Source organism: Musca autumnalis, unplaced genomic scaffold, assembly GCF_047663935.1.
Source record: "Musca autumnalis isolate F117 unplaced genomic scaffold, ASM4766393v1 scaffold_2, whole genome shotgun sequence".
NCBI lineage: Eukaryota > Metazoa > Arthropoda > Insecta > Diptera > Muscidae > Musca > Musca autumnalis.
Window position 1 is genome coordinate 185,563,692 of NW_027411755.1, and position 22,572 is coordinate 185,586,263.

Consider the following 22,572-nt stretch of genomic DNA (forward strand, 5'->3'; position numbering starts at 1 on the left):
TCCGAACGTTCGCAGTTTGTTCACTATAATGGTGTTTATTACAGTGAGAGGCTGATTAGCAGTGGTGTTCCCCAAGGATCTGTCTTGGGACCACTTCTTTTTATAATGTATATTAATGATATACCTAATTGTATAACTACTGATAACTTTTTTCCCTTTTTTATGCGGATGACATGCACTTGTTTTTTAGAAACAACGTTATTACTGACTTAGAATCTGATATTAATTACACATTAGAGTCTATAAGCCGTTGGCTGGCCTCGAATAATTTCACAGTTAATGTAGGAACATCGAAGTCTATGCTATTTAAGCCTATGAGAAGTGCATCTCCAGATATTTATGTATGCTTGAACGGATCTAATATAGAACTTGTGGATGAAATGAAGTGTTTAGGCTGTATACTTGATGATAGACTTAACTTTTCCAACCATATTCATTTTCTTTATTCTGGTGTAGTATCCACCTTGCGCAAGTTGTACTGTAGCAATTTGTATTTGCCGCAATTTATTCGGAAACGTCTTGCATTTGCTTTGCTTATGTCTCGTGTGTCATATTGTATTGAGATAGTTTCTGGCACTTGCCAGGACAATTTAAGAAAGATTGAGAGGTTGTATAACATGATTTTGCGTTTTGTTTTTAAGTTAAAGCGTTATGATCATGTCTCCAGCTACTCACTGCATTTTTTGGGAGTTCCCTTTAACACATATGTTGAACAACGTTTATTGAAAATGTTTTATGTTGGCGTTTTTTATTGTTGGACTGCAGAATTGTTGTAATTCAATTGTTTGAATAACAACAAAATATTTTAAAGTGGATATGAAATTGATTAGTTGCGGGCGAAGGGTAGGGAATACTATAGTTTCAGTTGTCACCAAACAACTTCATCAGTTCCCTTTTTCGCCGACTCTGTATCGATAAACAGGTCAATAAAGCCATCTAGCAAATTAAATAAAATGAGAAATTTGCCGTATGGCCCTAAAGCTGTTTACCCTACAATTTGAGTCGAACTAAAGAATTTCATATCCACCACTGTTTTTATGTCGTCTTTGCTTCGCAAAGAATACGAACATAGGAATGTTGCTTCAATAAGCGGGGGTAAAAACAACAAGAAAGTTGTTTTTGCATTACGCATTGGTCAACAAGGCCGTGCTGATGCCTATTATTGTTGTTGGTGTTTTTTTATTGACCAATGCGTAATGGTTGGCTTTTTTTGTTGAGATATACATATAATGTATAAATTGGCTTTCGATACACATCCTCCCCAAAATGCCTTAATCTCATGTTTCTTCAAAGAGATCACAATTAGAGTTGTTATGCGTCTCCACAGTGTAGAGACTCAACATAATCATTTCAATGATTTGTTGTATAAACAACAAAATCCTCTCTCCACCCATAAAAATATGTTCTAACATAAAAAAATATGTTGGTACCCAAACAAATAAAATTGAGATATGACAAAATGTTGCAAACATATATTTGTTTGGACCAAAACATATTATGTTTGGATCCAAACATATATTTGTTTGCAACCGGTCCCAAACATAAATTTGTTTGGATCCAAACCTATTTCTAACATAAATTTTTCTGCGTGTATGAATGTCACAAAGGTATTCATATTAAATTTGTCTCTTGGTTTTTAATTAAAATATTTGTATTTATGTATGTATGGACTATTTCTAATATCATTAATTAATATTGATTTTATTATTGCAATATACTTTTTATAGTATAACACTTATTCTATTTACATAATAATAAAAATATTGTTTATGTATATATTTTTCAACATTTAAATAACATTGAATACGACAACAAATGCTATTTAATATAATTCATATTTTTTTATTTCTTGTATACAACAAATGTATAATAAATAATCTTTCATTGGGTAACACGAACACTTAAAACGAAGGCAAACTAGAGCCTATTAATATCTATTGTTTCAAAAACAATGCAACGCACATACATTTCCATTCTAACTATTTTGAAAACGAATCGAAGCTTTTATTCATTCATGCATTGCTTTTCAGGAGAGGAAAATAATGCGAATACTTGTATGTAAATATTTTTGAATAATTTGTGGCTGAAAATGTCGTTTTATGTCTCTTTTTTCATAACAGTGGAAGCATATTTGCTTGTAAATAAATAGTGTTTTGTGGAACCATACACAGGATGTATATTGAAGATAATATTTGGACAAAAGCCAAATTTCAATCGCAAACTTAAAACGCTGTTTTCTTGAAACTCCATTTTTTGAGATGTGTCACTCTTTGAGTAAACGAGCGATATGTATTTTAATGGAATTTAGTCTCAGGGTATATAACCGATAAATGTTTTAAGTATTAATCTAAGAACGAAATGCAGTTTATAAGAATTAAGAAAAAAAAAAAAATAGTCAGGTGTTCCGACAGAGATACGCCCTCAGCCTCGGACCTAAAGAAAAGAAACAAATACAATACTTCTGACATCTATAGGGGGTTTTTGGATTCGCCACCAAAAAAACCGTCTAGGGTCGCATACACAACATGTTGCCAAAAAATTAAAAATCTATCCCAGACGACTGCCCTCTTTCCAAACTTTGTGTGGGAGCTACCCGAAAGAGTGTCCCTATGTAGTCAATATTCGGAACTAATTCAAGGCTGTTTTTTTTTTTTTGAAAATTTGGGCAGTTATCGATTCGGTCCACATTTTGGCTTTCGTAAATATTTTTTCCAAACCTTTAAGTTCGAAGATGAGTTATATCGGTCCACTCTTTCCGGTACCTCCCCCACAAAAGTTCGAAAATATTCGGAAAATTTGTGCGCACGATAACTCTTGAAGGGAGTAACCGATTTAGCCCATACTTTGCGCATCGTGAAATATGAACTCAATCGATCAACTTCTTCGGGAACCTCCCACGCAAAATTTTGGAAGAGTTCAGTTTAGGACCTGCTCTCGAATCGCTTTGGTTTTTGTTGTAACAACTTGTATACACTGCCCTCTATGCGATGGTACAAGTTTCATCAGGGGCAAGTCCATGCTTCCTGAGAAAATAGCCTGAAAGGGCGAAAAAAATACGCCTATGACATCGCGCCTAGTGGTTGAAGCGCAAGATAACTCTCGATCTGCCGATTCGGTCCAACATTTGGCCTTCGTAATATCTTGTCCAAACTGAATTTTCGAAGATAAGCCATATCGGTCCACTCCTTCAGGTACCTCTCCCACAAAAGTTCAAAAATGTTCGGAAAATTGTACGCCGGACAACTCTTGAAGGGAGTTACCGATTTGGTCCATACTTTGCACATCATAATATATCTACCAGATATACATCAGGTTCGAATATGGACTATATTTGTCCACTCCTTCGGGTACCTCCCATACAAAATTTCGGAAAAAAAGTTCAGTTTAGAACCAGCACTCGTATCGGTTTGATTTGTGTTGTAACAACTTGCATTCATTGTCTCCTATACAACAGTACACGTTTCTTCAGGAGCAAGTCCACACTTCCCGAGAAAATAGCCTGAAAGGTGCTAAAAACACCTTTGGAACCGTGTGTAGTTGGAGCGCAAAATAACTCTCGAACGGATCTACCGATTCGGTGCAAAATTTGGCCTTTGTAATATTTTGCCCAAAATTAGTTTAAGCTCGAAGATAAGCCATATCGGTCCACTTCTTTAGGTACCTCTCCCACAAAAGTTCAAAAATGTTCGGAAAATTGTGCGCCCGATAACACTTGATTTGGTCCATACTTTGCACATCCTAATATATGTACCAGATATAGATGAGGTTCGAATATGGACTATATTTTTCCACTTCTTCGGGTACCTCCCACGCAAAATTTGGAATAAGTTGACTTTAAGACCTGCTCTCGATTTGCTTTGAGTTTGCATTCGCTGCCTCAATTACGACGGTAAAATTTTTTTTCAGGGCAAGTCCATACTTCTTGAGAAAACAGCCCGATAGGTGTAACAAACCCCTATGGCACCATATGTAGTGGCTGGAGAGCACGATAACACTCAAAGTTTGGCCTTTGTTTCAGTTTGAAAATAGGTAATACCGATCCACAACATACCGTACCGTAGTTCCTGAATTACTGGTTCAAAAGTTATACGATGACCCACTGAAATGACTAGTGGGCGCGATATCTATCGTACAGATATGACTCCCAAAATAAGATCCACTTCCATAATGGACTATGTCGGTCCATTCCTTTAAGTCCAATGTGTTCTTCTTTGGCACGGCTGCGCCGAAGTTTTTCGACAATTTACATACATACGACCCGAATGCATAGAAAGAGCGTACGAAAGAGAGATAATGTTTTGATTTGTTTTTGTTTTGTAGCGTGCGTGCATTAAAACACACTAACACACAGTCATAAGATGCCAATAGTTTGAATACATTCACATTTTGGTCTGTTCTCTTCTTGGTCACCCATGTTTTAAGTACCTCCTCCGCAGCAATTTTGAACTTTAATCCTAGTCCATATTTTTATCGGCAAGTTCAAATGTCCAAACAGGGCCACAAAATTTGGAAACACCCTAAATACATTCGATCTCTCCGCAGATGAAAGTCTCAATTCACATATGCTGAGGGTATACCTCTGCCGGCAAAGCCCACTGATACTTTTTTACTTGTTTTTTTTTTTTTTTTTTTTGTTTTAAATAGCCCAGTTAAAATAGACTTTGAAAGCTAAACTGTTGCTAGAGAGCTAGGGTTTGCCATTAGAAGCAATTTCCTAACCGATCCCAAGTGGACAAAAACAGTTATTTGGGGGGTAAAGGTCAAAATTTAGGGATTTTTTATTTTTCCCGATTTTATCTTGAAACGGTGGGTCTGATCAAAAAGTGACTTGGGTCTTCATATTTTTTTTCTAGAAGGAACTTTTCTTGAGAATATCGGTTCTAAAAAACACATCATTTTGTATGCACTTATAAGGGAAATACGCACATATTCTGGTGAACCGGCTGAAATAACTGGAGTAACCGGGTCTGTCCCCAAAAAAATATATGTTATAGAGCGATATTATACCTAGCTTTAAAAAAATCCATCAAAATCGGAGCAGGTTTAGAGTCATTTTATGCAAAAATAGCCCAATTAAACCACGTGTGTAATCGAAAGTTCAACGGAAACGACCCCAACGAAAACTCTGGGATTTGTTATCAAAAGGTAGGGTTTATTGCGCTGCTTAGCGAAATTTATAATTTTCGTGAGCGACATATCCGGTCATTTGCCCCAACGGCCATATTTAGACCTAGCACTACTGATCCCTTTAATGCAAAGTGGGTATCGTTTTAAAGCTTATGGAAATACCTAACACATGGCGTTGTTATTTTAACCATTCCACCTCATGATGTTCTTACGCGGATTACTTCTTCACATGTGTAATTTGACACTTATATCACGATATCTCAAGAATGGTGACTCCTACCGAAAAATCATAAAGATCATTCTAGTAGACACTTTTTAAGTCTACAACTTTTACTTTAGTCGATTTCTGATAGGTCTTACCGTTTTTGAGAAAAATTCAAAAGACTGAATAAGGCCTCCAAAAAATGATCTTTAACCCTGGATAACTTCGTTTGCACACATGGGATCACTGGAGACTTTTAGGACGTTACTTCTAATGACAAACCCTATCTTTCCACAAAAAGTCAGCTTTGTGGAAATTTTTGTTATTTCCCCATTATACGCATGTCTATTTTAACTGGACTATAAAGGGTTTTCTGTCATAACGTATTTGGATAAACCGGACATTCAAAGAGCGCTGTTGTGATAGGAAGGTGAATATTTTTCTACGTAGCGTCGTGTGTTAGTTAAGGGTGATATACGTTCCACAAAACACTGTGCCACAAGGTAGCCATGAAGCGAATTTGTGTTCTTTGTTTGGTTCGATATGAAAATTATTGATTGAAATTCTTTCAAATGAAATTGTTGATATTTCTAACTACAATGAATTGCATTGCAACTTTATGCAAAAACTTTCTTTCTAAGACTAGAAAATACTAAAGTGTATAACAATAATGTTTTTATGATAACAAATAATTAACAAAAATAAATTTATACTTTACCTAAGAATGTAGCACTTGGTGAATTATAGGCCAAATATTCTTTATTCGATGCCCAGGCGGGGAATTCATTTTGTTGTACAGCATCGGAAACTTCATCACCTTGACGTTTCCATGGCAGCTGGGATTCTGTGGCTGTGGGTGTGGCCACACGTCTTTCACCATCTGAGTCACGGGATAGATTACGATCTTCTTCGGGTATGGCATGCTCTGCTACTGTGTAGACATCAAAGGGGTGGGAAATAAAAGTGGAAGAAAATGAAATAAAAAAACAGCGGAATTAGTTTTAAAAACTCGTTTTGTTTTTGTAAAATTGATTTGTTATTGAGGCAAAAAGCATTTATGCAAACAACACAAAAGCTAAACATAAACATAACATTTTTCTTCTTTCGTTTCGGAAAACATAACAAAACAAAAATGTGTCTAGAAACGGAAAGAAAGTGAGAAATCGAAAGAGAAATAAAAAAAAAACTTAAACAGAAAGAGTAATTCAGGGAAGTGGTCATGCAAGGAATTATGGTAAGTGATAGAGGGGGGTCGGGCGGGTCTTTAGCATAACTATTATGAACACAAAAGTGTTTTTGAGGTTATATAAATGTGGTGTGTAAATAAAAAAAACAGATGAAATCTCTACAATCATATCAAAAAAATTTAACATTAATATTTCAATTTAATTATACAACAACAACAAGTAGGAACTCAGGTGAACTCAAAATCAAATATTAAAACCTGGGAAATGCAATGCATGCATTCCATTGGGTCTTAAATTGATATTAGTTTGTACCCAGCGTTCCATATTTTTTGTTACTTTTACGTCACAATTATATTTTGTAAAAAGTTGTATCTTTTATTATAAAAAGTATTTCGTGTATTTACAATTTTTTATTAAGATGGCACATTAGAAAAAAATGATATTTACAACCACAATGATATAATCCCAAAAAAGAAAAAATGATAAAATGTTGTGCCTAAGACATACCAATAAACTTAAAACAATTAAATAAAAAAATATAACAAAAAATATGTTATAACAAAAATCATGCACAAAAATGCCATGCTTCTTTTTTCATTGGAACCTCATTGACTTAAAAACTAAAAAATAAATAAAAAAACATTATTAAAATGACCATTAAAAATAAGAATAATAATGATACAGAAGAATGTGATATATAACAATTGCTTTTCAAAGCATTTTCAAAGCACTCTCTACTATTGGATGAGACGGTATATGGGATGGCAAGAGTTCAACTACTATCAGTAAATGGGCACGCAGTTTGCTATCACATGGGTATTTTTGGTTGCTTTAATTTTTTTATGGATAATTGGTAAATCTAAATCTAAAATATCAACATAATTATGAAATGATTTAAATTCAGTTTTTTTAATAATTTGGCAATTTTTTCATGTTCTTGAAATTGCATTGCATTTAACACATTTTCTTTGGTAAAATAATATATAATTTATTATTAGTTTTTGTTAAAATATATACATTAATTATTACAAAGAAAAAATTAACAAACAAATTAAACAAAATGGTTGGCATTTTAAAAAAGAAAACCATTAACGAAAGTGATAAAAGGCGTATAAAGAACGTATTCATAATACGCCACCTGGTTCATTCGTATTAATAACACTTATACAACCCCATAACATAACAGAAAATGGTAAATAATGGGTATGTTCCTTTACTTTTGAATGTGGTAAAAGTAGCTAAAGTAGTAAAAGTAGTGAACAACTCCCCTATCAAAGTGAATTTCTAAAGTAAAGAAACATTTTTCGTATAAAAAGTGGTAAAGCTTGACGATTCTTGCATGTAAAGGAACAGAACTAATATCTTCAAAACAAATAAAACATACACGGTGCGCCTTAACTAAATTTAAATGGAAGGACCTTCCAATATCTTGAACGTTAATCTCGTAGAGAATTTTCACTGCTACAACATTTTCTTTAGTCTCATTTCGATAAAAAAAACCCCCTAAAAATGCGAACTTTGATCGCCATTTATTTAAAAATCCCTCCGGCTATTTTTTTGGTTTTTTGATTTTTCTCATCTATGAACATTGTAGTTTCAAAAAACTTCCCAGGTGTAAGCTCCTTCCATTTAAATTTAGTTAAGGCGCACCGTGCATAGCCTTTGAATGGTCGGTATACATTCGAACACCTTGGTCCATTTTCAAGACAAAAAACGAATTTTCTTCTTTCACAAACATCCTAAAAAGGACAAGGTTGAGACTTTTCTTATAACACTGATACGATACTTCATTTAATCGCGGAGTTCAAACGGAGTGTCGAACTTGTTAATTGAAATATACTTTGTATATTAGTACTCTAAAGAGTTTGAACAAGTTGTTTACCCATTCCGACCAATCAATAAAATCGGAATTGCGTGACGGTCCTGTCTAGTCATCGGGCCCTAACTAGGCGTTTACACACAGACAGTATTGGCAAGACAATAGCAAAGTTACAAACCATTTTCACCAATATATTCATACTTTTCTCTAAACATATTTAAAAATTTTTAAATGTATTTGTGAAAAAAGTTTGTATTTTTGCTATTGTCTTGCCAATACTGGCATTTGTAAACGCAGGGTTAGCGAAAATGTATTGGCTTTTACTATCAAAAAATGATATGATAATGAGTACCCGCTAAAAAATTTCAACACGATTGGAGAAGTGTACCTACACTGGAATGAAGCAAAAAAGTGATCAACATTTACGGAGGAACCAGATCTAATTTTTGCAGACATTCCTTTCGACAGTTATGGTGCCAATAAGCGAACAACCCTTAAACTGAACTAAAGTGAGAAATTGGAACGTTTGTGAGGTTGGTACCTAAAGTAGTTGTCCGGTATAGACCTTCTTGAAACTTTAAGTTCGTTTGGAACATACTTTACGGTGTGCTAAGGTTCGGTCAAATCGGCCATAGAGAACAGCCCCCATCAAGGCATCTCAGAAGAGATCTTCATGATCTAGAGAGGTCCAACGTTACAAGGGAGAATATGTGGCATTCACACGGATGCAGTCCCAGATGCCATAAACAACTACCGTGAATGCGGTCTTCGGAGAACATCCCCCCTTATATAGCAGCTGAGGAGTCTCAGCTGCCACTACAAACCAGATTAGTTTTGGCTCAACTGCGCTTGGGATGGTGCAGCGGTCCGAATTCGTATAGAGCAAGGATCCTATAGGGCACATTTCAACTGTCCTGCCAAACCTACCTAGATTAAATAATGCTACCAAACAGATCAAATACTGTTACAACACCAGCATACCTCGTAGGGTCTTCTAAACAACAAAAGACCTCTAGAGGTCTTCAATGGGCAACATAATACCTATAGAGGCCTTCAAAGACAGCAGAAGACCTCTTGGGGTCTTGGAGCAAGAAAAGACTTCTTGGGATCTTCTATAGACAACAGAATACCTATTGAGGTCTTCTAAAGACAACAGATGACCAAAACATGTGTTAATAAGATAACATAATACCTACTGAGACATTTTCTTTCTTCTACATAACTGACGATATCTAGAGGAATGCCTTTAGGTGTCTTCTGAAGACAACCGAAGACCTCTGGAGGTCTTCTAAAGACAATGTAAAACCTGTTGACATCTTCACCACCAGAAGACATCTTAAGGCCTTCTATAGACAAAAGAATATCACTGCAGATCTTCCTAATACAACTTTTAGAGAAACAGAAAACCCCTTCAAGTCTTCTAAAGACAATTGAAGATTTTTAGGGGTTTAATAGACAACAGAATACGTCTAATAGAAGACGTCTTGAGGTCTTCTTAAGACACCAGAAGGCATCTTGAGGTCTTCTATAGACAAAAGAAGATGTTCCTAAGGCATCAAAATACCTATTGAGGTATTTTAGAGGAAACAGAATGCCCCTTGAGGCCTTCTAAAGACGATAGAAGATTTATTGGGATATTTCATAGACCACAGAAGACCTATTGAGGTCTTCTATATTCAACAAAATACCACTTTGGGTCTTCTATAGACAACAGAATACCTCTTTGGGTCTTCTATAGACAACAGAAGACCTCTTGAGGTTTTCTTAAAACACCAGATGGCATCTTGATCTTACTATGACATCGGAATACCTATTGAGGCCTTTTAGAGGAAGCAAAAGACCTCTTAAACTCTTCTAAAGACGATATAAGATTTATTGGGTATTCCATACACAACAGAATACCTGTTATGGTCTTCTATATAAAACAGAATACCTCTTGGGGTCTTCAAGACCTTTTGGGATCTTATACAGACAGCAATGTAATTCCTCCTAGGGTCTTCTATATACAACAGAATACCTATTTGGGTCTTCTATAGACAACAGAAGACCTCTTAAGGTCTTAAGACACCAGAAGGTCACTTGAGGTCTATAAAATACAGAAGACCACTTCAGGTCTTCTATAGAAATTAGAAAACCACTTCAGGTCTTCGTGAGACATTAGAATACCTCTTCTGTAGACAAGAGAAGATATCTTGAAGTCTTCTAAAGACGATAGGAGCCCATTTGAGATCAGTTATAGACAAAAGAATTATTGGAGTCTCCCATAGACAACAGAAAGGTCTTACATAAGCAGCAGGATCCTCTAGAGGTCCTACATAAGCACAGAAGACCTTGTGACGCCTTCTATAGACAGCAAAATATCTTTTGACATCTCTACAGGCAATAGGAGACCTTGGAAGTATATTAAAGACAAGAAAAGGCATCCAGAAGTCTTCTTAAGGCATCAGAATACATCTTGAGGTATTCTACAGAGCACAAACTATATTTAGAGATTTTCTAATGACTATAGAAGGCCTCTTGAGGTCTTCTTTAAACAACAGAAAATTTCTTGTGGTTTTTTACAGACAGCAGAAGGCTTCTTGAGGTAATCGAAGATCTCTTGAGGTCTTGAATAGACAACATAAGACCTTTTTAGGTCTTTTACATAAAACAGAAGACCACTTCAGGTCTTCTTAAGACAACAGAATACTTCTTGAGGTCTTCTGTAGGCAACAGAAGACCTCTTGAAGTCTTTTAAAGACAATAGAAGGCCATTTGAGGTCTTCTATAGACCAAAGAGTATTTAATATAGTATTCCATAGATGTTAGAAGACCTATTGCGGTGTTCTTCACAACAGAAGACCTCTGGAGGTCTTCCATGGACCACAGAGTACTTCTAAAGGTCTTACATAAGCAGCAGAAACTCATTTTTAGACAACAGGACACCTTTTCTTCTAAAGATAAATAAGACTTTTGAAGTACTTTAAAGACATCCAGAAGTCGTTTAAAGGCAGCAGAAAACATCCTGAGGTCTTCTATAGAGAACAAAAGGTCTTTAAAGATTTTCTAAAGACAGCAGAAGGCCTCTTGAAGTATTCTATGGAGAACAAAAGATCTTTAGAGGTTTTTTTACTTTACTTGTCACTTTCAAAAAATTATTGGCATATTTTGAAATACAGGTAGTATAAAGTATGCCGCAGAAAATTTCAAGTTGATCGCAGCAAAATTGGCTGAGATATGAGCATTGGAAGGGAACAGTTTATTGTAATTTGTATGTAGCATAGAAACTTTAAACGAGTGTTTCTCGAAATGGCATTTTTAAAGTCGGTGACAACCAGAGCTCCGATTTGCTCGTTTTTAATCGTGAGTGAAAAATACCAGCGAGTGGGAGTACTCGAAGAGTACGAGTTTTACAATAAGTTTACTCTCCACTCTTTTATTTTATTTGGCAGCACTCGCGAATACTCTTGGTTTAAAAACAAGAGTGCGAGTGAAAATACTCGAAATAAAGTACGAGTTTGCTCGAAGAGTAAAATCAAGTAAAAAAATATTTTTTTGCTGTTTGTGTGTTCTTGCGTGTGTAGTAGCGAACAGGTTTTGATGTTCCTATGGAATGAATATGGAAAGAGCAAGTTGTTCGGAGGTCCAGAGGAGGTTGTTCCGAAGTTCGGAGGAGGTTGGTCGGAGGTCCAGAGTAGATTGTTCCGACGTTCGGAGGAGGGTGGCCGGAGGTCCAGAGTGTTGCGAATTTCGGAGAGGATGGTCGGAGGTCCAGAGGTGGTTGTTCCTAAGTTCGGAAAGGGTGGTCGGAGGTCCACCCGAGTGAAACTCGAGGGAGTATTTCGGAGCTCTGGTGACGCTAAAAAACACGATTAGATCGGTCCATCCGTTTATGAGCTATCGTTGTCACCGCAAAACGCTTCTACAAAAAAAGGGTTCCACAAAACTATGCAATATTTATCAACATCAAAAATTCCCGAAGTTTAAGATGTGCTATTTCAGGTAGAAAAAAGGTCTACTTAAAATTATTGGTAGTATTTTTGGAAACAAATCATGAAAAATGATTTTTTGTCTGCACAACTAAGGATAATCCCTTAAGACAACAGAAGAGCTATTGAGACCTTCTTAAGGTCATAGAAGATTTCTTGGATCATTTTAAAGATAACAGAAGGCATCCTGAGGTCTTCTAGAGACAAAAGATGCCTGCTTGAGATATTCTACTGACAACAGAAGGTCTGTTGAAGTCTTCTATGGGAAAACATAGGATATATTGGAGGCTTTCATAGACAACAGACGGCCGCCTGAGGTGTTCTATAGGCAACATAATACCTATTGGGTTCTTGTAAACAACAAAAGATCTATAGAGCTCTTCCATTTACAATAGAATGACTCTAGAGATCTTAAATAGGCAATACAACACCTCTTGAAGTCTTCTATAGACAAAATAATGCTTTTTTTCATATATATTATAAAGGCGGCAGAAGAACTTTGAATTTTTTTAATAGCAACTGAAGGCCTCTTGAGATATTGTATAGGCAATAAAGGGCTTTTGCAGATATTCTAATAATAAGAGAAGACCTCTAGAGGTACCTCCTTTATACTTCATATTAATGTCTTCTGTAGGCAACAGAAGACCTCTTGAGGTAAGTTATAGGCAATGGTAAACATAGTGACGTCTTCTAAAGGCTATTACAGACTTTCTGAAATCTTCTAAAGACAACAGAAGACATCTAGACGTCTTCCATTGACAATAGAACACAACATGACAACAGGTTTTCCTTGAAATACCTTGTCATCACTTATTGTACATTTAATTTTTAAATCCATAAAACTATTTGAATGCCAACCATTAAAAACTTAAATAATTTTATAAAAAAAGTAAGAATAAAAAAACCAAATCTGTACATAGAAAGCTGTAAATGGTATTTTAACCAGTGCGTTATAACAAAACATCACTACAAAGGAAATCGAAAAAAAGTTTTGTCTTTTACAAAAAAACACATTAATCAAAAATTGCCAATTATGAAAATAGTTACTTAATGTTATATATAAAAAATGTTTCTGTTATTTCGTTCTGTTCTCGAAAATGAATTAATGAACTCCGTTCTTTGTTATAACAACTTCTTTTACAACGAGAAAAAATATATGCAATTATATTCAAAGACAACAGAGAGTAATGAGAGAGATATATAGAGAGCAGCGATACGGTTTTTTTTTTTTTGTTTGGGAGCTACATATTTAACGACGGCCATCAATTACCAATGCTCTGATAGGAACGATCCCTGCGCCAGGGTAATATTAATTCGGCCGCTGTTGGGCCAATCGGAGGATCAGGTGAAAGTAGTTTTTCAGGACTCTCGCTGCCACTGTATGTAGGTTGTTGTTCTCGTGCACCTGACGATGACGACGGTGTGGCATAATGCTGAACAATGCGAGCTTTGGAAGCATCAAAACCGGGTAAATTTTGTATGTGAGCAATTAATGAATTATTATTGGCACGATCAGAATCCGCTGTCAAGATGATGGCAGTTACATATACAGATTTTGTGGTTGTTGTTGTAGAGTGTTGTTGTATTGGTTGTGGGTGTTGTAGTATTGTTTTGTTTGTAAGTGTTTAAAGGTGAGCACATATTTTTGTAGAGTAGTGTTACATTGTAGTTTTTTAATCGTTTGTTTTTTTCATATCGTAATCCAAGTATTTCGTTGTTTAGATTTTATACAATAATTGTTGTTGTTTACATAGATATTTATAGAAATTATTTCAAAGTTATGGCACAGGATTAGCAAGGCGTAAGTAAGTTTTTTTTACAGTTTTTTTTTTCATTTTTTAAATAGAAGAATACAAACAAACAAAAGAAAAACAAGAAATAGTTTTGAAGTTATTACAAATATAATTTGTTGTTAACATTTTTTTATATTTTTAAATTGTTAACATAACATAAATTGTTAACGAAAGCAGAGTAATGAAAATGATAGTTTTTTAGCGATTTCTGTAATAACCGTTCTGTGAATCTTTTACGCCATAAAAGAACTGCGCATTATAAAAATTAAAAAATGAAACATCTATTTTAACATTTGTATCTAGATAATGAGCACAGTTGAGGAGCATTTTTGAACTCTGGTCAACATCTAAAGTGTTGCACATAAGTCGAAGGACCATGTCTCCAAAAATAATACATAAAATATATGAAAACATAGAATTTATAGAAACGGTATTTAGATGTATTTTAAGGACGTTTCCCGCTTAACTTGAGGATGCTACACTTTACGAGACGAAACATTATTTTTTTAGCAACATTTTTTTCTACAGTGGACTGTGTGCGCATGTTTAAACTGTACATTACTGGTATGGAATATAAAATACATAACACATCAGTTATATGAAGCACTATAAAATCTCCTGAGGTCTACTATAGACAATAGAAGACATTTGAGATTTTCTGAAAACAACAGAAGACCTCTTGGGTGTTTTATAGGCATGAGAAGACCAATGAGATATTCTAAAGGCAAAAGGTGTCTTGAGTTCATCTATCGACAACAGAATATACCTTGCGGTCTACTAGAGAAGATCTCTTACATTAAGAAAAGAATGCCACTCAAAGAACTCTTGATGTCTTCTACAGGCAACAGAAGATATCGTGAGACCCTCTATAGACAACAGAAGAACACTTGAGGTCTGTAGATAACCTCTTGAGGTCTTCTGAAGACCACAAGAGTTCCTTTGAATTCTTTCTACCACAAACAGAAACCCTTTTAAAGTCCTCCAAAAACAACAGCAGAGCATTTGAGGTATTCTATTGACTACAGAATAATAGCTCGATGCTACAGAATAATAGCTCGATGCTAAAAACAACTCTCTGATGTCTACAGACAACCTCTTGAGGTCTTCTAAAGGCAACAGTAGACCACTACAAGTCTTCTGTAGACAACAGAAGACCTCTCTTCTATGGAAAACGGAAAACCCCTAATTATCTTCTATAATCGGTTTCTTCTATGGAAAACGGAAGACCTCTTAAGATCTTCTTAAGACAAAAGAGGTAATAGAAGACCCCTTAAGATAGACAAGAAAATATCTTGAGGTCTTGAGGTACCTCTTGAAGTCTTTAGGCAACAGTAGACTTCAAAAGGCGATAGAAGCACTCTAAAGGTCTTTAAAAGACAACATAAGTCCTCTACAAGAAAAAACTCGTTATATCTTCTGAAGGCCTGGAAAACGGAAGACCTCTTAAGATCTTCTTAAGGCAAAAGAGGTAATAGAAGACCTCTTCAGAGATCTTCCGTAGACAACAGAGTACCTTTTGAAGTCATTTTTAGGAAACAGTAGACCACTTAAGGTCTTCCGTAGACAACAAAATATCTCTGGAAGTCTTCTGTAAACAACAGAGTACCTCTTGAAGTCATCTTTCGACAACATAAGACCTCCTGCGGTCTTCAAAAGGCAATATAAGTAATCTAGAGGCCTTCTATAGATAACATAAGGTCATCTGAGAAAAAAAAAACAGAAGTCCTCTAAAGGAGGCCTTCTATAGATAACATAAGGTCATCTGAGAAAAAAACAGAAGTCCTCTAAAGGACTTCAATACACAACTCTTGAAGTCATCTTTAGGCAACAGTAGATAACTTGTGGCCATCAATGGAAAACGGAAGGACTCTTGATGTCTTCTTAAGGCAACAGAAGACCTCTTCAGGTCTTCTAAAGGCGACAGAAGACTTCAAAGGTCTTCTATAGTCGACAGCTCTAGCTGCCTTCCAAAAACAGCAGAAGACAGATGTCTTCTATAGACAAAAATAGACCTCTTGAGGTATTCTTAAGGCAACAGAAGACTTATTAATAACTTCTTAAAACAGCAAAGGCGTCTTAAAGTCTTCTTTATGCAGCAGAAGGCCTCTTAATGTATTCTATAGTCGAAGAAGACCTCTAGCGGTTTTCCATAGGCAGCAGAATATCTCTAGAAGTCTTCTATAAACAACAGAGTACTTCTTGAAGTCATCTTTAGACAACAGAATACCCCCTGCGGTCTTCAAAAGGCAATATAAGTCCTCTAGAGGCCTTCTATAGACAACATAAGATCCCCTGAGAAAAAAACAGAAGTCCTCTAAAGGACTTCTATAGACAATTCTTGAAGTCTTCTTTAGGCAACAGTAGACCTCTTGAGGCCTTCAAAAGGCAACAGAAGCACTACTAAAGTCTTAAAAATACAACAGATCTCCTTTAGATGCCTTCTATAGAAAAAATAGACCTCATGAGGACTTCTTAAGGCAACGGAAGACCTATTGATAACTTCTTAAAGCAGCAGTGGCTTATTAAGGTCTTCTTTAGGCAAAAGAAGGCCTCTTAAGATCTGCTATAGTCGTAGAGGACCTCTAGCGGTATTCCATAGGCAATATAAGACCTCTTGAGGTCTTCCATAGACAACAGAATATCTTCTATAAACAACAGAGTACCTCTTGAAGTCATCTTTAGAGAACAGAATACCTCCTGCGTTCTTCAAAAGGCAACATAAGTCTTCTAGAGACCTTCTATAGACTACATAACATCCCCTGAGAAAAAAAGTCTTCTAAAGGACTTCAATAGACAACTCTTTAATTCATCTTTAGGCAACAGTAGACCTCTTGAGGTCTTCCGTGGACAACAGAATATCTCTGGAAGTCTTTTATAAACAACAGAGTACCTCTTGAAGTCACCTCTAGACAGCAGAAAACCTCTTGCGGTCTTCAGAAGGCAACATAATTCTTCTAGAGGCCTTCTATAGACTACATAAGATACCCTGAGAGAGAAAAAAACAGAAGTCCTCTAAAGGACTTCTATAGACAATTCTTGAAGTCTTCTTTAGGCAACAGTAGACCATTTGAGACCTCAAAAGGCAACAGAAGCACTACTGAAGTCTTCGAAAGACAACATATGTCCTTTAGATGCCTTCTATAGAAAAAATAGACCTCATGAGGACTTCTTAAGGCAACGGAAGACCTATTGATAACTTCTTAAAGCAGCAGAGGCTTCTTAAGGTCTTCTTTAGGCAACAAAAAGTCTCTTAAGGTCTTCTATAGTCGAAGAAGACCTCTAGCGGTATTCCATAAGCAATACAGGACCTCTTGTGGTCTTCCATAGACAACAGAATATCTCTGAAAGTCTTTTATAAACAACAGAAGATCTTTTGCGGTCTTCAAAAGGAAACAAAAGTCTTCTAGAGGCCTTCTATAGACAACATAAGAAAAAACAGAAGTCCTCTAGAGGACTAGAGGTCTTCTAAAAGCGACAGAAGACTTCAAAAGGCCTTCTATAGTCGACAGCTCTAGCTTCGTTCCATAGACAACAAAAGAACTCCTAAGGTCTTTTAAGGACAACAGAAGGTCATTTGAGGTATTCTATAAAAAAGAAGACCTCCTGAGGTGTTCTATACGCAACAGAAGGCCTCTTGACGTCTTTAAAGGGCAACAGAAGTCCTCTAACGGTCTTCTAAAGTCGGGAGAAGACCTCTGGTGGTCTACCATTGATAGCAAAAGGCTCCCTAAAATCTTCTAAAGGCAACAGAACAGAGATCCCTTAATGGCAAGAGAAGACCTCTTGAGATTGTTTAAAGGCACGAAAAGACCTCTTGAGTTCTTCTAAAGGTAAGAGAAGGCCTCTTAAGGTCTCAGAACGCAACAGAAGACTTCTAAAGGTATTCTGTAGTCGACATAATACTCCTACAGCCAGTGGTCTTCCATAGACAACAGGAAACCTCTTGAAGTCATCTAAAATCAACAGAAGACCTCTTGAGAAATTCTAAAGACAGCAAAAGACCTCTAGTGGTATTCTAAAGACAGTAGGAGACAACAGAAGACCTAGTGAGACTTGTAAAGGCAACAGAAGATCTCTATAGCTCTTCTATAGTCGACACAACACTTCTAATGGAAACCATGGACAACAGAAAACGTTTTAAGATCTTCTGAAGGCAACATAAGTCCATTTGAGGTCTTTTATAAACAACACAAGACCTCTTGAGATCCCCTAAAGGCACGAAAAGACCTCTTGAGGTCTTCTAAACACCACAAAAAACCTCTTGAGGTCTTCTAAACACCACAAAAGACCTCTTTAAATATTCCAAGGACAACAAAAGACCTTTAAAGGGGTTCTATAGTCGAGTGAAAACATCTGATGGTCTTCCATAGATGACCTCCCGTAAGGGAAACAGAAGACCTCTACTTTAATATGTATCTTGCAAAAAGCCCCTAGTCCTTCAACAAATGGTCAACTCGTCATTTATTCGGGTACACAATTTCCACCTATCTCCTTCAAAGTCAGCGTTGCTGCTTTTCACTTCGTGGGCAATATATAGACAACTCTTGAAGTCATCTTTAGGCAATAGTAGACCTCTTGAGGTCTTCAAAAGGCAACAGAAGCACTACTGAAGTCTTCAACAGATGTCCTTTAGATGCCTTCTACAGACAACAGTAGACCTCTTGAGGTCTTCTTAAGGCAATGGAAGACCTATTGATAACTTCTTAAAACAGCAGAGGCTTCTTTAGGCAACAGAAGGCCTCTTAAGGTATTCTAGTCGAAGAAGACCTCTAGCGGTTTTCCATAGGCAACAGAAGACCTCTTGACGTCTTACGTAGAAAACAGAATATTTCTGGAAGTTTTCTATAAACTACAGAGTACCTCTTGAAGTCATCTTTAGACAACAGAATACCTCCTGCGGTCTTCAAAAGGCAACATAAGTCCTCTAGAGACTTTCTATAGACAACATAAGATTCCTTAAGGCCATCAATGGAAAACGGAAGGACTCTTGATGTCTTCTTAAGGCAACCGAAGACCACTTGAGGTCTTCTAAATGCGACAGAATACTTCAAAAGGCATTCTTTAGTCGACAGCTCTAGCTGCGTTCCATAGACAGCAGAAGACCTGCTGAGGTATTTTAAGGACAATAGAAGGTAATTTGAGGTGTTCTATAAAAAAGAAGGCCTCTTTAGGTGTTCTATAGGCAACAGAAGGCCTCTTGACGTCTTTTAAGGGCAACAAAGTCCTCTAACGGTCTTCTACTGTCGAGAGAAGACCTCTGGTGGTCTACCATTGACAGCAAAAGGCTTCCTAAAATCGTCTAAAGGCAACAGAACAGAGATCCATTAATGGCAAGAGAAGACGTCTTGAGATTTTCTAAAGGCAGGAAAAGGCCTCTTGAGGTCTTCCAAAGGTAAGAGAAGACCTCTTAAGGTCTTCAGAAGGCAACAGAAGACTTCTAAAGGTATTTTGTAGTCGACATAATACTACTACTGCTAGTGGTCTTCCATAGACAACAGGAAACCTCTTGAAGTCATCTAAAAACAACAGAAGACCTCTTGAGAAATTCTAAAGACAGCAAAAGACCTCTAGTGGTCTTCTAAAGACAGCAGGAGACTTCTAGTGGTATTCCATAGACAACAGAAGACCTAGTGAGACTTGTAAAGGCAACAGAAGACCTCTATAGCTCTTCTATAGTCGACATAACACTTCTAATGGAATCCATGGACAACAGAAGATGTTTTAAGATCTTCTAAAGCAACATAAGTCCATTTGAGATCTTTTATAAACAACACAAGACCTCTTGAGATCCCCTAAAGGCACTAAAAAAACCTCTTGAGATCTTCTAAACACCACAAAAGACCTCTTTAAGTATTCTAAAGACAACAACAAACCTTTAAAGGGGTTTTATAGTCGACAGAAAATATATGATGATCTTTAATAGATGACCTCCCCCAAGGGAAACAGAACACCTCTACTTTAAAATGTATCTTGCGAAAAGCCCCCAGATGGTCAACTCATCATTAATTCGGGTACAAAATTTCCACCTATCTTCTTCAAAATCCTCGTTGCTGCTTTTCACTTCGTGGGCGAGAGAACTCAACTAAAAACACGATAATTTTATAGAAGGTAGAAGTATCCTATATCGACAACTTTCTGTAGGAACAAGGTTCTCAAGTCCCTAGCCGGCAGCACTTGGGGTGTAGATAAAGAAACCTTGTTGACCACATATAACGCGATAGGTCAGTTTGTGGTGAGCTATGCGGCACCATATAAGTGCAATGCGATGAAAAAATATTCAAACTTTTCAGAATGTCACCCTGAGAATTGCAACAGAGTACCTTCTCATGTCTCCAGTGGACCATCAGCATGATGGGACAAAGATTCTTCTAGTATAGCAATACAATGGCATGCTTTCGTTGCAGAATTTTCTCGTATGTTACCGTTAGAGCGATCCTAATCATTATATGGTGGACTGCCCAGCATGCGGCACAGTCCCGCACGACACACTGCACCTTTTCAACTGCTCTGTGAAACCTACTCAAAAAACTTTAGTAGCTTTGTGGTTATCTGGCTCTGGGTCTATCTCCAGTTCTAGGAATGTTTCTGCTTACATTCCTAGAACTGGAGATTGGCCTAGAGCCAGATTAAGCAAAAAACTAACAACAATAACAGGACTCCACCTAGGGAGACCAGATCAGTATTATCTCAACTCCATTCTGGTATCTTCAAGTACTTAAATATCTATATCAACCTCCTGAAACCTGAAGTACAGATGACTGCCTCAAATGTGGTTTTAAGCTGTGGCAACCGGTTTTTCGGAAGCGTCAAGTGGGGGTAACCCCTTAAATCCTATTTTCAGGATATTTATTTGAAATGTATTGAAAATATATTTAATTAATTTCCTAAGATTTTAGAAAACAAATATTAAAGGAGTATCACTCTTACCAATGCTGGATTATAAGAACTACAATCGAATTATTAAATATCCGACTATTAGTGTAAATATTTAACAAAGTTCAATTCTGCATTATTTCGACTCAAAATTAAGGGTTTTACAATCATATCTAGCAACCTCTCAACTGCGCTCAGTGTGTAAACTCTCTATTAAAAAAGTCCCTTTCAAAATCTAAACACCAACAAAGATAACCTATAGGGAACAAAATAAAACTATGGCATTTTTGTTTGCTTTATAAAAAAATTAGATACATAAATAAATTATACAAGGCGAACGAAAATTATTAAATTAATAAAATAATTAAATGTGTATTTAAAAAATTGAAATTTCAATTCTAAATATTACCGCTCAATTTTAGATCACCTTGTATAATAATTGAAAATACAACATAAATTGTAATATAAACAAATAAATTACACAAATCAAATATCGTTAATACGGGATAATTATAAACAAAAGTGTGGTAAAGGTCAAAGGGGTCTCTTTTTTAGGTAGAGGGACAAACACAATTGGTGTGGGAGTTATATTTATTGGTTATTAAGCTCAAAGGATACAAGGAAATTTTGGTATTTATTTTGGATATTTAATTTAATTGTTTATCAAAATTATTAGACATCAATATAAAGAGACATAGAGAGAAAGAGAGTGACATATGATAGAAGACAAAGAAGGATTTTTTGTTGTATATAAAAAACAATACGATTTGGAAATTCTGGAAAATACTTAAAAATATTATAATTTAAATACTTTTGCCTGTTGGGGACAATAACACAAAGATAAGAACATAAAATTAACAAAACTTCAAACAAAACAGAGAAAGTAACAACAAAAACAACAAAAATAGTTGAAAAACTAAACTTTTTTGTGAGTTTCTTACTTTAAATGGAGAATATATTTACTTAAAAAAACACCCACAAAAAAGGACACTTAATACTTACGTGATGATTTCGCTGTAAAGGTTAGGCCATCTTCCCAGTCATCATTTTCACCAACTACCGTCACCTCGGTTAGTTTATTGTTGGGATTTTCCTCTGCTGATTCATTAAGAACTTCATTAATATAATTATCTTTATGGGTTATTAAAATTATTATTTTTTTAATAAACACAGAGTTAATAAAGTAAGGTGATGTTGATGAATTTTGATGTGGATGTGTTTGTTGGTTTGTATGTGTTGTTTGTTTAGCAGTGACGGGTTAGTGTTGATTTTATTAACATTTTTGTGGAAGTAAATTTTATACAAATATCGTTGTTCCAAATTGTTTTCCAATCAGATTAAAGCAAAATATGTTCGATGTAGTTGTGTATTGGGAGGATTAGAAGAAAGAGAGAGAGAACAAAGAAGAATGAAATGTATGATTAGGGTTTGATGTAAACTAATTTGAAATCCAATATATATTTTTTTTGTTTTATAATTTTGTAATAACTAAAATAAAACATTTTTTTAATGAAAATGAATTTATCACTTTTTTGTATGGAAATATGTTTTTATGTACATGGAACAAAAAATAAAATGTAAGAAATTATGAAAAAAATGATAA

The 22,572-nt window shown here is 35.7% G+C and overlaps 1 protein-coding gene across 50 annotated transcripts in view; it reads right to left on the reverse strand.

The window, feature by feature from the left end:
- The window catches only part of Nhe2 (Na[+]/H[+] hydrogen exchanger 2), a 323,901-nt gene that overhangs the window by 49,422 nt on the left and 251,907 nt on the right, over positions 1–22,572 (reverse strand). For 16 of the 50 annotated variants that reach the window (XM_073970356.1, XM_073970347.1, XM_073970344.1 and 13 more), the window contains 2 exons: positions 21,972–22,064; positions 6,048–6,260 (listed from right to left, as the gene is read on the reverse strand). In XM_073970356.1, the coding sequence (XP_073826457.1) occupies positions 6,048–6,260; positions 21,972–22,064 (306 nt within the window). Of the gene's footprint in view, positions 1–6,047; positions 6,261–13,573; positions 13,826–21,971; positions 22,101–22,572 lie in introns of all 50 variants that reach the window. The other 34 variants (XM_073970353.1, XM_073970346.1, XM_073970342.1 and 31 more) reach the window with 5 other exon arrangements.